The sequence below is a fragment of the Bombus vosnesenskii genome, unplaced genomic scaffold (assembly GCF_011952255.1).
Source record: "Bombus vosnesenskii isolate JDL3184/JDL3185 unplaced genomic scaffold, Bvos_JDL3184-5_v1.1 scf7180000013270, whole genome shotgun sequence".
NCBI lineage: Eukaryota > Metazoa > Arthropoda > Insecta > Hymenoptera > Apidae > Bombus > Bombus vosnesenskii.
Genome location: NW_022882928.1, coordinates 1,961,599 through 1,977,568, shown reverse-complemented (window position 1 = coordinate 1,977,568; position 15,970 = coordinate 1,961,599). Strand labels below are relative to the sequence as shown.

General features: G+C 46.7%; 2 protein-coding genes across 2 annotated transcripts in view; one reads left to right on the top strand and one right to left on the bottom strand.

Annotated features, from left to right (window-relative positions):
* Positions 1-15,970, bottom strand: part of LOC117231079 (nephrin-like) — a 252,587-nt gene that overhangs the window by 198,476 nt on the left and 38,141 nt on the right. The gene's annotated exons all lie outside the window — the stretch shown is intronic.
* LOC117231081 (glucose dehydrogenase [FAD, quinone]-like) lies at positions 849-3,495 on the top strand. Its single transcript, XM_033489164.1, has 9 exons — positions 849-866; positions 983-1,199; positions 1,307-1,435; positions 1,513-1,709; positions 1,794-1,888; positions 1,980-2,244; positions 2,326-2,791; positions 2,874-3,244; positions 3,337-3,495. Exons 1-9 carry the CDS (start codon positions 864-866, stop codon positions 3,424-3,426), a joined length of 1,833 nt encoding a protein of 610 aa, XP_033345055.1. The 5' UTR covers positions 849-863; the 3' UTR covers positions 3,427-3,495.

The window sequence follows — 15,970 nt, the reverse complement described above, 5'->3', positions numbered from 1 at the left end:
ACAAATGGTGGTGAGATAGACGCTTCGCGAAGAGACCAGTAGGAGAGAAGAATAGGAGAAAATTCATTTTCATGTGACATACGGAATGCAGGGGTAGAATAGGAGAATGTGAGGGAATTTTCCGACAATTCTGACTGGAACTGACCTATCCTTCCGAATAAGGCTTTATAATTCGTCTTTTGATTGTATTTCGTACGTACATCGTCCCGGATAAGAAACGTAAACAGTAATCGAATGTCCATTGCTGGAAGCTCGTCCCGGAAAATGTCCGGCATTGTCTGTAAGCATTAAATGTAATGATATACAAAATTTCAGGCAATTTCTAATCTTCGACCGGAAAAGATAATTTAAAGATATTAATGCATGAATACATGCATGTTGACCTCCGATATATCGTGAAAGCATTAGTGACAGATAAGCTGTTCCTCAATATGGCATAATTACTTGACTTGTACTAAATTAAGTATTCTAAAACGTTCTAAAAGAGCTTAATGTTAAGCGGAATAGACACTTCGTTGTTTGAGAAATGTTTAGTCTAACAGAATTTGAACAAGGCTTCACATTTCCTACTCTCGTTAAATAAAAATAAATAGTCCTTGTGCGAGTTTGTCGACAGATTATTTATCGACAAGCTATATGTCGATAACTGTCAGAATTTCAGATAATGGCCAATTTAAAAGTATTATTCTGTTATTTTACCTGTATACTCGAAATTATTCATTTATCATTTCCTTACATATCGGTGTTATAAAGCTGCAAGTATAAAAGAGGATGTAACGAAACACACAGTAGTCAGTTGAGCAGAACGAAGCCTACTGAGCGTAGTTTTGCAACTGTAATTGGCTACAATCCTCTTTGACAATATGGTACGTTCCTATTCTTATTTTACAAATTACCGCGTACAAACGGATTATTTTAGCGTGTTTATCGGATCACCATTATGCTACGCCTCCTGTTGTAACCATATTGCTCACAATTGCAGTCGAGCTTGTTCGATATCTCGTATTCAAGTCCGCCATGTGCCGATCCCTACCTAGGGGGTCCTCAGCTTTCGGATGTTTGCTCTGCAAACAACGGAGCAATGTTACTGACGATTTTCAACATACTGTTAGTGGGAAATCCGGAAGTTGGTGAGCCGTGCAAGCGCGTGAGGCCAGTCAAGGAGCCAGACCTTAGTTACGATTTTATCGTTGTCGGCTGTAAGTTGTGAAAAGCTTTGAAATCAATCGTCTATCGAGCATTTATCAAACAATTATTATCTGGCTTTTACGCGAAAAACTACTCGCACGTTTCACGTTTCGTACAGCCGGTGCTGGTGGAGCTGCAGTGGCTGGAAGACTGAGCGAAGTCAAAGATTGGAAAGTTTTACTGATCGAAGCAGGCCCCGATGAACCGGCAGGAGCCGAAATACCCAGCAATCTTATGCTTTATCTCGGTAATTAATTTCGTTCGATCGCAGCGACGGTTTATGCGAAAAACGCGTTTAATCGAATGAACACGTGATACGTATAGGCGGCGACTTGGACTGGAAATACAAAACGACGAACGAATCGAACGCCTGTCTCAGTACGAATGGAAGATGCGCTTGGCCTCGGGGTAAGAATCTCGGAGGAACGACGCTTCACCATGGTATGGCGTATCATAGAGGTCATCCTAAGGATTACGAGAAGTGGGTAAAACTGGGAGCCGAAGGATGGGGTTGGAAAGACGTACGTTCGTTTATCGATATTTGTAGCGCTATTAGGTGGATCGTCAGAAAATCTTGTTCAACTTTCGCAATATGTCCCTTGCAGGTGCTACCGTATTATCTCAAGTCGGAGAATAACACGGAAATTGGTAGAGTTAGCGCGAAACATCATGCCACCGGAGGTCCTATGACCGTGCAACGGTTCGTTGATCCGAAATATCTTCATCTCTGTCGTATTTTGAAAATTATTTCTTTCGATGGTCGTTTCGAATTAATATCCGAATGTCGACAGGTTCCCATATCAACCTCCTTTCGCCTGGCATATTCTCAAAGCAGCGGACGAAGCAGGTTTCGGCGTTTCCGAAGATTTCGCCGGAGAAAAAATGACAGGCTTCACTATAGCTCAAACTATCAGTGAAGACGGTGTGAGACAGACCAGCGTTAGATCGTTTATTACACCCGTCGCGGATCGTAAGAATCTTCACGTAGCCGTGAACGCCACCGTTACCAAAGTTAGGACCATTGGCAAGAAAGTGACAGGAGTCGATGTGTTATTGGTGCGACGTTGTATCAAACTTATAACATCACGTTCTTACGGCTTTTCCATCGTTTAACCTCGATGTTGATCTTATTCGCAGAATGGAAAGAAGCGCATCATAAGGGCAAAACGCGAAGTGATTTTGTCAGCGGGAGCGATAAACTCACCACAGCTGTTGATGTTGTCTGGAATTGGACCTAAGGAACATTTGAAATCCAAGAAGATTCCCGTAGTGATGGATCTACCAGGCGTTGGTGAAAATCTTCACAACCACCAATCCTATGGTCTAACCTTCACCTTGAGCGAAACTTATTATCCAGTGTTCAACGAAAGTAACATCGAACAGTACATTAGAGACCAAACTGGACCACTCTCTAGCACAGGCTTGGCCCAAGTTAGTGGAATATTGACATCTAATTTCACTACCGAGGATGATCCAGATATCCAGATATTCTTTTCCGGCTACCAAGCAATTTGCGAACCTAAAACAGGCCCACACTTGGCCGCGATAGACGACAAGATGGCTGTCGAATTTACGGCCGTGAATCTACACCCAACGAGCAGAGGTGAGCTGTCTTTGCCTCGATATCGTAAAATACTTCATTTTCGTCACTCGATTTATACGCATCGCTCGAATTCTGTCTGTAGGTCGCATTACGTTGAACAGCAACGATCCACTCGATCCACCTGTTATCTGGAGTAACGATTTAGGGACCAAACACGATCGCAGCGTCATAGTTCAAGGAATCCAACACCTTATCAAACTATCGAAGGCCCCGATCATGCGGAAGCTAGGTTTGAAGCGTCAACCCGTGAAAATACCAGCGTGCGCAGGTTTTAAGCCAGACAGCTATGACTTTTGGGAATGTGCTATACGTTGGAACACAAGACCGGAGAATCATCAGACCGGCACCGTCAGAATGGGCCCGCGTTCGGATCCGATGACCGTCGTAGATACTCAACTCAAGGTACACGGTATCAAAGGACTGAGAGTAGCCGATGCGTCCGTTATGCCTACGGTACGTTTTCCATATTTCTCGTTAAATTACCTTCGACACTTCATCAAATCTATATATTTCATTTTGTTATTTTCTTCGAACGCGTTTCATAGGTGGTTTCTGGTAACCCTGTTGCCTCGGTCAACATGGTCGGAGAAAGAGCCGCAGACTTTATCAAGCAAGACTGGGGAATCAAAATATAACGGAAACGTCAATTATGGAAAGAAAAACGAAATTATAATGGCCATTAATATAACAGTATAAATTCTATTCCGATACGTTCTTTTTTCTCTTAATCCCTTCCAATCAAAAATCGAAATCCAACAGGAACGAACGCTCGTTCGGTTGACATCGCGTAATTCCACGCGTACAAATTTCACTCGAATCGAATCGAGTTAGTTTCGAAGTTGGGTGGAACGGTTATAAAAGAGGACAATGATTGTTAAGTCCAAGTGACTTAAGTTATTCGGTAAACGGTGCTGCTGACTAATTCGGTGCAGTCGATATAAAGGAAAACCGTTGGAGATTGGACGGGCACGAAGACGACGCGACACTCCTCATCAAACACTCTACACTCCAAGACTTTAAACTCCTCGTGATTTCGCGAGGATCTCAAACTTCTATCCACCTCGTTCGAAAACGAATATTTACCTTCGCCGGAGTGGCGTGTGCGCGCGCGCGCGCATCTGCACTTGGAACGCTGCAGATGACGGTGAGTCTGGCGGCGTCGCGAGAAAGGGTCGCGATCCGCTAGCTGAGAAACTAATTTCGTTGACTGTTCCCGAAGTACAATAAAGGGCAATAACGCAGTTTAATTAAAATTAATAACGATACCGTTGGATGCATTCGAGATTGAAGAATGGCCGGTGGAAAAGGTCGGGCCGCGATATTGTCTGGCAGGATTATTAAAGTAAAAACGAAGAAGAGAAAGGAGAAACGAACGGCGGAGGAGGTCACATCGGTGGAACGAAGTAGCCTCCCAAGTCGAGAAAACGATGGAAGCTAGAAGCATGGAGAAGTGCACTTGACCTCCTTAGAGTCGCGGCCGCATACGCCTGTACGTTCCTTGCTGGCAAGAACGTATTCGCTAACCCTTATCCGACCTCGGTGGCCGTTCACCCGTGTCCAAATCCTCCCGCGATCAGATACGTCTTCTTCGAGTGTACGTTAGATCCGAACGTTCCCTGCACAACAATGGTAAACAATAAAGATTTTTTTGCTGTGCTGTCGATTGGTCAACGACCGTTTGTGTGGCCGCTTCAAAGCGTTAACGATCGCTTCGAATGCTCGACGACGTACCTGCCCCGCGCAACGTCGAAGAAATTCTTATTGTTTGGATAAAAATTCGCGTTACCTCGAGCGAACCAGAGGAATCGGGCTTTGTGGATTATAGCGTCCGGCTCGTTTGCACGATAAAAACGTTGGCCGACCGTCGACGGTCGTTAAACCGATGCTTTCGAGCTTCCACGTAATCCGAACTCGTCGCGCTCATGGAAACTAATTAACGTTATTCGAGAAAAAAGAAGAAACACCGGTCTAACAATCTTTTGCTTCTGTTGGAAAAGACTAGAGAACACGGACGAATAACAACGGCCTCAAAGCTTTGCGCCGAGATGGGTTCGCCACGATTGAAACAGCCTTGGCGAAAATACGAAAAGTCCGATCGCGAATAGGTTAATTTGTTTAAAGTATGCATTCAGGGCAACCGGCAAAGCAGTCCTTGGATCGTAGCGGCCTTACAGCCAGCGACATACCTTTACATTCACTCTGAAAATGGCAGTTGGGTTCGATTTAACGCTGCCGTAATACCGCGTAACCTATGCGTCGCATTTGCCAAGGTAATTCCAATGTCACCACGGCTGTTCCACGCGGTATCGCTGTATCACTATTTATTGCGAAACGATTCCCCAAGATCGGAATCGTTGCACGCGTTCGCTGAAAATACTACTCATTGTACCGCCTATCCATTACGCGTACAGTGCATAGCCTAGTACGAGTAAATGAAATCAGTCGCGGCATTTCATCGTTCATCGAATTTGTTCGAGAAACGTGTCGAGACGTTCGTTACTGCGATTTTCAAGCTTCCCATACGGCAAATCGCGAAATAATCACGCCGTTGCAAATGTATCGGAGTGCCAGCGATAGAAAAAGTCGCATCGTGCGTAAACTATATTTCATCCTTTCTCTTTACAAATGAAAATAAACGTTTAGATCGTTACACGCGATCGTTTTCATTCACGCGAATCAACTTGTATCTATCGAAGTGTGTAGCATCCGTTTCAACGTGTAGCGCCTTTATCGATGCGTTGCCGGTCGCGTCGCAAAATTATTTCACCGAGCGATGTACCGATGCGGCCGGTCCTGTTTTAGGAATACACGCGATTTAACAGGGGGTTTAATCGAATCGTAACGCGAGAATCGAGGGTGGCTTAAGTGTTAACTGTTTGATGGAGATTTCGTCCAATTTGCTATGGATTTAGATGCGTGCATTCAATTATCTACACGCGCGTTACAGCGAGCGCCACTTAATCCCCGAGCGATCCATTAACTGTAAACTATGGAATTATTAAAGCGAATCACCTAGCGATACGCCATCCCTGCTGAAACTTACGATAACACTTTCCCTTCCGAAGTACCATCGCTATAGTCGAAATTCCAGCCAGACACGTTCTTTGTAATCGTCAAGAGAGTAACGCGACTACGTAATTCGTAAAAGGGCAGTTGCTTTTCGACGTTCATCGACACAGCGAAAACTACGAATAGTTGAACGAGAAAAAGAGAGAGAGAACTTGTATCTATTTTCCAAGAAATTAAAGGACCGGCACGAACGGCGAAAAGTTGAACGGATGATGATATAAACAAATTATAAATAAAACATCGGACATCTGAAAGACGCGTGTGGGTGGCCGAATGTGTCGTACACGATCTGCGATGTCGCGCCTCGTCGCCTACCATCGTTCCCATCGTTCTCATGGTCGTCGTCTTGTTCGTTGTCGTTGTGCCAGCGTTGCAGCGGTGTAACGACTGCTTTGAATTTCATGAGGGTGCGAATGAATTCATGGTGGAATGGCGCGCGTGGGTTTGCCCCCGGAGACTCGACGACTTCGAACGCCCTCGTTCTTCCCTCGGTCTCGTCAGTTGGAAAATCTACAGGAATCCAAGCGTAATTGAGAAAATAATAACTATGTGTATTATCCGGTAAGATCGTCGATCGATGAAACGAAACCAGCAGAAACTGTCCATGAGTTTCCTAGGGAATCCAAGGAGGAGCTTAGAGGGTAGAAAATATCGCTGGATGTTTGAACAAGATGGAACGGCGAAGCCGGACCAGCCGCGTGACATCACGCGCGCTAGTAATCTGTCGAATCCCGAAGGTTGGTCGATGCAGCGCTGGGAGCGCGACGAACGAGCCGCATAATGCGCTTTGTCGCGTAGCCGTGCTGCGACGCGTGCACCAAGTTTGTTTACCGGGGCTTTTTGGTAGATCGAGGGTGCACACGCGGCGCGCCGTGAACGCGCGATCGCAACACCGCTTCGCAATGGCGCACGACGAAGCCTCCGTCTAAAGACCGAGGTTCGTTACTCCCTCACGAACAGCAACCGCTGTTACAAAAGGGAAAGGAAAAGAAGAATCGCGGGACGAGGACGGATCGTGGAAACCCGGTTAAAGAAAAGCATAGCAGCAGCAGCAGCAGCAGCGTTCAACACGGACGCGCCCGTTCCTTTCCTTTCTTCCTCCTTGCCCCTTCCACGCCGCGGTCGACTCTTGTTTCCTCAGACGGATCCAGACCTCGTCGGCAGTTGTCTCCATTCGCGACGTCATCTCGAGTAATTGCGGTTGCATAGAATAGCAGCGTAACGCGCAAATGCGCTTTGCAATTCGAACAAGAGTTTCGGCTGTGAGACTTAAACACCGTTTGTCGTCTCGCCTCGTCCCGTCTCGTCTTACTGCGAGAGAGCTCCCAAGGCATTCGTCGGTTATCCACGAGAAAGATTTGTTTCGTGTGTAACGTAATTATACGAAGGTATCGGTGTTTCGGATGACTGATTCGCGTCGCGTCGCGTCGGATGCTGTCTTAAAGCGTTTAAACCTCGTCTAGAGGTAGAGAGAAGGTTGGCGCGATCGTTTCACGCACACGCCGTTTCCCATTCGTGACACGATTCGGGTAATAACTTGGACGGAACGAAACTCAATTTCATTTCTCGTGAAAAAAACGTGGCACAGTAAAGAATCAAGAACTGAAAGTACACTGGGGAGCGGAATTAAGGGCGGAAAGTAATACGAGCGGATTATTAAAAACCGCGATAGGAAGAGCACAAAAGCCTCTGAAAAAATAGGGTTGAATGCAGCTGGCTCGTTTTAGTATTCCCAGGCGAAGCGGTGGAAACGCGATAGGTAATTAACCTCGTTGCCGGTAGCCGGGACGTGCGAAGGTTCTTCTTGATTTTCTTACACGGCCGTTCGCGAGTAAATGCGTACAAATACAACGTTACTATCTTGAAATTGTTTGGGCCAGCCAACTGCAGAGAGCAACCATTACCGACGATAGCTGGCCTCGAGGGAACAGGTTCTTACCAACCGCGTCAATAATGCAAACGCGTGTAAGCCGTGGGATATAAGCAAGCCCGTAAATATTGCGCCGCGACGCTGATGGTCGGGGAAACAACGCGAGCAAAATGTACGTGAGTAGCCTGAAGAAACTACAGGGCTGAGAGGACGAATCTGGTCAAACGCGCGTCATTTACCGATCTCGATCGTTTTGGCGGTGTGAGTCCTTACGGCGTGTTTATGCCAGCCGCAGAAATCGATACGCGTCCAAAGGTATCCACGAAGATCGTCGTTGCGACGAAGAAATAGGATAAAGGGATCTCGGTTTTTTCCCGATTTCGTTGCTTCCCCCGTGGTATCCTTCCCGCGAGGATCGAGTTTCAACGCGTCCGGCGTGATCCTATCCGGCGCATAATTTTATTATCGTCGTTTTACGCTGTCACGCCGCATCCAAGCGTTGAAAAATCCTCGCGGCACGCCGCCCGTAATGGCGGTTATTAAGAATAATGATTGCTGGGCGGAAGTCTACAGACTGCTACGCGAATACATATTCATGAGAGTAAGTGAATCGGCCAATATCTTACCGTCCACTGTTCCTTTCTCTCTTCTTTTTAAAACGTACACATAGACGGCCGTTTTATAAGCGAGCGACGCTGTCGACGCCGTTTATACACCGCGTCGGATCGTTTTCAGCTTTCTCGTGATAAAAGCGAAACAAATCGCGGCTCTGTGGGTCGCGCGGAAGCGAAACTTTTCCGCCGTTCCGATTCTCTTTTGACGCCGCCGTGTCCGTATCGTATAAACTCACAGTCTTTCGCCTTTTGCCTTTTATTCGTTCTCGGTGGCACGCCACGGTCCGTGACCTTTTACGTTTCCGTCTAATAGAACGGGACCATTCGATAATCCGCTAGGCATTGCGTCACGTCGTTTCAAAAGGTAAAGGTGAATCGCGATTAAATGAATCCGACAGAAAGTCGAAGAGAACGAACCGCTAGACGAGATCGACGATCAAGATGCCGCGAAGCAAACCCCTGTGACGCGTATCTTCGTAGCTTTCTTTCCAGACATTTCGATTCTCCTTCATAGTCGAGAGGAGGTTCCTCTTTTTCTTCGTCTTCATTCAGCGGTCTGGAGTTTTTTACGCCGCTGGATTTACGCCTGCAGCTTTATTTATTCACGCTTTAATTACCGTCCCGAGTCTCCCGTAGCCGAGTGTCCGGGCACGTGGATGCACCCCGAAACGAGAAACTTCAGGGTGGCAGCGAGATTAATGGGCTTGGTTAGCGTTCTTCACCCCCACGCGAGAGACGCGTGAGAAATTTGCGTAGTATACACGCGTATACACATATTTAGGAAGGAAAAAAGAAATGGAAGGGTATCGCGGCGGCGTAGAAGAGAAAAATGATAAAAGTAACAGGGACGAGTAATGTCGTTATTCATCGGGAGCCCGGTGTTTCCTACGTTGTCTCGGAATGACGCTGGCCAGGGCTTTTCAGGGCTCTCTTTGTTCTAGAAACAAACGGTCGACCCGTGAAATACTTGACTCCATTTCATCCCTCTTTACGACCTCGATTTCAACCTTCGTGTAAGTCGGTTTGAGAAATTCCTTCCAAAATTTTATCGTATGACGAAATTGCTGCCCCGGCACCACCTTCGTTCCCGCTCTTTTGCTATGATTTTGTTCGTAGTCGATATTCCGTCAGTCGTCCGCTTCTCTACCTTCTTCTCGATTTTGGTCTACGGAGCGGTGATCGGCTCGTTTTCGCCAAGGAATACAGTATTCGAACGTTTCCATGGTATTCTCAACCGGATACTCTCGAGAGCGAGGAGTTTTGACTGTCTTGGCGGAGTCTCGAGACGGTTTTCTCTCGCAGCTGGCGAAGCAACGACGCGCGTGAAAAAAGACTCTTTAAAGGGAGAAGCTGGAGAAAGGCGAGTTTTCGCATTCGTTGCCGAGGTTCTCGACGACGAGGATGATGCAAGTAGCCCAAGAAGATACTATCGAGCAGAGTCGAGGACCGGTCGAAGAGGGCAAGGGGCGGTCGGCATTCATCCGAGTAGATAACATCGCTTGTTAAATCCACCCTTGCCACCGGTGTAGTCAGCACGCTTACCTGGTGCCCGTCGCTGCTACCAACATCCTACTGACGCGAGATAGCAAGTTCAGTCACTAGCTCATCCGCCCCTTTTACCCTCGATTGTCTACAGTTGCTTCTGCGACAATAGCGCGTCATCCGTACGACCACCGCCACTAAGCAACTGCTATTACCGATTTCACCGATCGAACCATCTGTCACCGAACACGAACATTCGTCGTATTGTTCTCCCGGAACAGTCGGATCGAAGCTCGTTCGTCGAGCGACCGACCGACTGTATCTCTTTTGCTTCGCTCACCCTTCGATAAATTTCGGAGAACGCGGAGATTGAGAACGTCGCGATTCTACAGATTAGCGCATCCACCATAGCATCGAGATGATCAAAACGACGAAAATTTGTTTTTCGTTACAAAAAGGATTCGATAACGTTGCCGCTGTCGATACGCAGACACGTGTCCTACGTCGACCGTCATTAATTTGAAACATTGACGGAATGCTCGGATGTCCGACGAGATTCCAGCGGAGAAAACGGTTATCCCTCGTATTTTAATCTGCACAGTGATTCCGTTCTTTTCGTCACGAGGGAAACCATCAATGCCAAAACGAAGCGTCGCGTCGCAGCCAGTCAGCCAGTTTCGAAACGAGAGTATCGATCGTTGTCAGTTCCAGGTACAGGGAAAAGGCTCGGCAATCGAGTCAGCTGTTACGCGTAACGCGGTTAACTGTCGCGTCTGGACGTCAATATTGATTCACTTTTTTCATTAGAACAAAAGCTATCGATGACGGTCTATCTCGACCACGTTCGAGTGGACGCCGAGTGTCGGACGCTGTCGTTCTCAAAGACCCACTTACTTCTCGCGTTACGATTCGACATTCGATTGCTAACGTTCGACGATGATTAATCGCGTGCTTGCCACTACCGAGCTTTTGCCAGCGCGTTCGTCCAAAGAATCGCAATTTTCTTTCGCGCGAATACTTGTCGTGGATAATACTCGTATTTCGAAAAATCGATGTGAATTTATGGTTATTCGCGAGGTTTGGCCGCGTTACTCACGGCATAAAGTGCATAAGAGTAACGTAAAACCGGTTAATGGTACAAAGTCAGCTCTAGGTGGATAATAAAAAAGCGCGTAAAAACTACGCATACGAATTCATGCACCAATAATCCTCCTCATCTTCGAATTAGAAAACACGAAACACAAGCGGGTGAGCTTGCGTTTAATTCACTCGGTTACAGTCCTCTTAACAAGAAACGATTGTCCTTATTGTTTGCGAAATACATCCAGAATGATGGTCCGCTTAAAGGTACCTATCGTTTGTGCAGAGTATTCGCCACGAATGGCCACTTAAGAAGAGAAACATCGCATCCTTTATTCCAGCGCAATCATTGAAGATAGATCGCTCACAATGCCAACACATTTCCCCTGCTCCTTGCGAGATACAAACGACGTCTGAAATAAAGCGACGCACCGACGCGTTTGACATTTTGGCTCAAACTACGAGAGCAACGAAAAATATTATCTAGGGCAATCTGGGGTAATGTTCGAGCGGCGAAAGGAGAAATAGAGGCATAGAACGCGACACCTTAATGGCACCGATTTGTTCAACGACGAGGACCGTTTGCCCCAATTTGCGATCGGGATTCGGTAGAGCCCTTTATAGTTTCCGTATTACCAGGGGTTCGAAGGTTGGTAAAATAAATAAAGCGTCCTGTCACTCTATCCTTGTCTCAGAGTCCTTGACCGACGAGTGGCAAAGGGTCCACAGGCATGAAATCGGTAAAATTTCTTTCTTTTCGAAAGACTCGGCTCGAACCGTTTCGAAATCCTCGAATATCCTCGTTACGATAACTTACACACGCAATACCGAAACTGATCCCGTATCGTTGGAGCACCGTTCAAATATAAAATCGCACAGATACCAGAGACGACGTTTCCTATTCACGAGATTTTATGTGGCAGAGAGGCGAAAAATTCCGAGCAAATTAGCTAACGCGTTCGGTTATTAACTGCATTGAAATCGGCTTATCAAAGAGTTGTCGCGGAGCAACGTGACAGAGGAAATTGGTGAAAAGCTCTTTACGCAAGGCGAACCTCAAAGGCCTCTCGTGTTTCTGAAAAACCTTCTTTGTTAAAATACTCCTTGGTGTACCATTCACCGAAGGTTCGCCAAAGACCCGCTAGACTATTCATTTATTTATGCTTCCTCGCTAGGATCTCCTGACTCGTGGATGAATTTTTTTTCAGGACGGAAACGCTGTCCCGCAAAAAGAGTCGACTACAAAAGAATTGAATGCTGAAAACGGGTCGATCGACTTTTTTTCCATACGAGAACGATCAACGAGAATCACGAATATCTTTTGACCGCTCACCCCTATTTTTGCTATATTTTTCACCATCGCCGTGTCCTAACGGAGGGAGGGGAAAAAAGGCGAAAAGGAAAATGAAAAAGAGAACGAAAGGAAAATCGAGAGGCAGAAAAATAAGCGGCACGTCGAAGAGAATGATTTCGACCGTACCGCGACACAGTTTCAATGCGAAATTAATAGACACAGGCCGGCGCCGTGTGTGTCACGTATTTGCTCAAGCTGAACAGCGCATTTTTTGCAGAACAAAATTGCGGCTTAATGCAATTGCAATCTGTGACGCGCAGGTACGAACACGCGAATTGGGAACTTCTTGTCCCCTCGGGTATGTCCATATTGTCCATAGATCGACCAAAAAGCGAACAGCGCTGGAGAGAGAGAGAGAGAGAGAGAGAGAGAGATCGAAGAGGGAGAATGTAAAGGTTCCAGGAGCGATAGAGGATGGCAGAAGGGAGAATAGAGAAAAGGAAGATGACGCACATGTGCATCTACGCGAAACCGGAAACGGGTACGACGGAAACAAGGCGAAAAAGGATGGTAACGGGAAACTAATGGCAGGCGCAACGGTTGGTCACCGCAACGGAACCGCGCGATACATAAATTCCCTGCTTGACGAGCGTCGTTGTTTTTGCGTTTTACGAAGCGCAACAATATTTGTACATTTGTCCTGCGCGATCGGTGTCACCAGTCGCGTTCCGCGACCAACAATCCACGCCATGAAAACACAAATATCACGATGATTATTGGAGGATTCCACAATTTCACCGACACTCATTCTCGCTGCGACTCGTTTCGATTTCCATCTCGATGTCGAAGGACGCTGTTAAGGATCGAACTCCGCAACCTCGATGTTAACTTCGAAATTATTAACGACACGCTGAACATTTTGATACGATACCGCAAGCGTGCAACAAAGTATCGTAAAATTGCGGCCACCACGAGGAATGTTCGATAACTGATCTAGAATACATACTCAGGCGGTAATTACCAAACGTAAACGGCTGCTCTAAAATTATGTAACGAGCTCCAATATTTGTTGGCTATTGTTATTGGGTTGCGAGTTATTTTTCGCGCAAACTTTCGTAATAACGATGATCACCGCTAACGAGTCGCTGGGTTAGCCAGCGTTAATCAATTTCCTAGCGCAGTCGAGGTATCGGCGTTTCAACGGCGTTCGACGACTACACGCCGTATTCTGTCGCAAGACCTATCGGCCTACGAAACTGTTGTTGAACATAATTGGACCAACGAAACGACGACGATGCTGGCCAAAGAAGGGATCGGTGAAAAAACCGGCATCATTTCCAAGCCACTAACTACGAACGATAAGCGCTGCTGCGAACGACCCACTTTTCTCGCCGTTCCATATATAACGAAAGGCGTACGCCCCTCGGTAACTTTACTTTCCTTCCGCTCGGCGTAACCTCCATCCCCTAAACCCCTCCCGCCCCTTTTCTTGCCCCAAACGAGCCATTCTCTTCGTCATTAACGTGCCAATTTTTTTTCATTCTTTTTCCTTCCTTCGTTTGTGCTTTCCCTTCTCATGATGGTGCTTCCGTTATACGTCGACCCGACCGAATTATGTATGCGGCTAACAATACGTCTTTTTATAAACAATCGCGACGGCTGCCGCACGATTTTTATTCTTCTTTTTATTATCCTTCTCTCTCTCTTTTTTTTTTGTTCGAGCTTATCGTATTATCGAGTTAAAAAAAAAACGCATTAACGATTGGTCGAGATATGACAGGCACGACCGCGATAACGCGACGTTCGACGAATCGCCGCGTTAAGCTCGTGACGGCCAGTGACGCGTTACATATACGATTTTTGATTTATGACGGTAGGAAAAAGCGATTCTTTCTTTCGCGGATGATGCAGCGGGGTTTCGCGGCACATATCAACTGGCGTATTTTCTGGGCGTAATCAACGCGTGCAGAAAATTAGCCGCGTTATTGCATGCATTTTTAAGCGAGGAATAACATAGTCGTTGGCAGCCGTGACGGTGGCAATGGCAGTAGCGGTAGAAAGGACGGTAACTCGTGACAGTAGCGACAACCGAGCGAACGATCCGCTTTCGAGTGCAAACCCGTCCTATGCAACCATTATCGTTATTATTATCAATTGAAACGCGTTTCGAGATCAGTATCGGCATAATTACGGCCGGTAATGACTTGGTGGTTAATTGGCTACTGGGCAAATCGATTTTCGATAATCCGTCAAAGAGGTGCCGTCGATCGGCTTTATCGTCGCTTGGATAGCTGGTCGAGAATGTGCGCAATTAGAGCAACCTCTGTGCGCTTTATTTTTGTATTCGCGCGTCATCCCTCCGCACCTCCTCCGGCCAAGCATCGCAAAAGCTCGTGCATCCACGAATTCCGTTCTTCGCAAAAATCGAAATCGCGGGTGACGCGATATCTTGCTAAACTAAAGCACGTTGTTGGTCAAAAGATTCCTAAAAAAAAAAACGGGACGCGTGTCCGGTACGAGCGGACCATAAACGCACAGACTTGCTAAAGAGGAACGAAATAGAGTAAAGGTAAGACCGATAAACAGAATTTCTCGTTCATCGATCGAACAGCATTTGCCATTCGCAATGAGCATAATTCCCACGTGTACGCGATCGCTCTTTCTCTCTTCTGTTCTACTCTACTGTGGCTTTCGCGCCCATTCTTTCCGTACTCCGAGCGTTGCGCTTCTTTCCTTCTTCCATTTTAATCCGCGGCAGAGACTAACTGAAGAGAATGCAATATCGCCCGCTCAGCAAAGAATAGCCGGTGTCGCGATACGTGCGCTCATTCGCGAGACTGCGTCGCACCAAAGCGCGTATCGTTCATTTTCTTGGCATTTCATTTATCGTGCCAGCTGCCGAGCAATGGAACGTGTTCGAGAGCAGCTCGGTCTGCTCCTCGTTTCATCGCTTAAATCGCGCACCGGTGTCTCGACTAGCAGCGGCGCTATTCGCTTCGCTCATTCTACTTTACCATTCAACAACTCGACTTTTACCTCGCGATTAATTATACCAGATTGTTTACACCCGCTATCCTTGTTCTCGATGAATGGACTTGTTTACCTCGATGATTATCATAAATGTTAATTATCGAAACTCGAAAGAGAGCGAGTTGCTGGCACTGGAACAAAGCTCGTGGCAATGCCGCGTTGCTCCGATCGAATCTATCATAGTCGCGTGTCTTTCGTGTACAGACTCGAACTAGAGCGCGAGTTACTGCTCGCAACCAGCAAAGAACGTTAGATCGTCTAAATCGTTTCTAAACCATCTTATCGCCGCGATCGCTACGATTGCCGCGATCCAAAGGTAAACGCCCGAATCAGGCGAGACACGCGTTCGCGTGACCGGGTTTCTCCGCTTTCCTGGCTTCGTTTCGATGTCGTTGCCTCTGCGTGTACATTGCCGCGAATAATATTTTTTCCTAAAAAAAAAAAAAAAAGAAAGAAACGTCGCGCTTCGGTCCAACTTCTGAAAGAAAGGAAGGCTCGGCCGTAAGCGAGATCGCGTGTTTCACTTTGAAAAGCTTTTCCAAAGATCCATCTTTGAAAACAAGAGCTCGTTCCTTTTAAATGGCACGGGACTTATCGTTGCGAGGCATTTCCCAAAGGAAGGTACCTAAGACGAATTTTCTATAGTTGCCAAAAGGTTACCGATACGAATCGCATCTTTAACGAGCACGATACGCTTAATCGCACTTAATGATTCCTGAAACAAGTAATTAGTTGCGACA

What these genes read in the sequence shown, in the direction of transcription:
- LOC117231081 (XM_033489164.1), top strand. An exon ending in TCTACACCCAACGAGCAGAG is followed by an intron (nt 2,792 to 2,873) that starts GTGAGCTGTCTT and finishes TTCTGTCTGTAG; the next exon opens with GTCGCATTACGTTGAACAGC. An exon ending in ATGCGTCCGTTATGCCTACG is followed by an intron (nt 3,245 to 3,336) that starts GTACGTTTTCCA and finishes CGCGTTTCATAG; the next exon opens with GTGGTTTCTGGTAACCCTGT.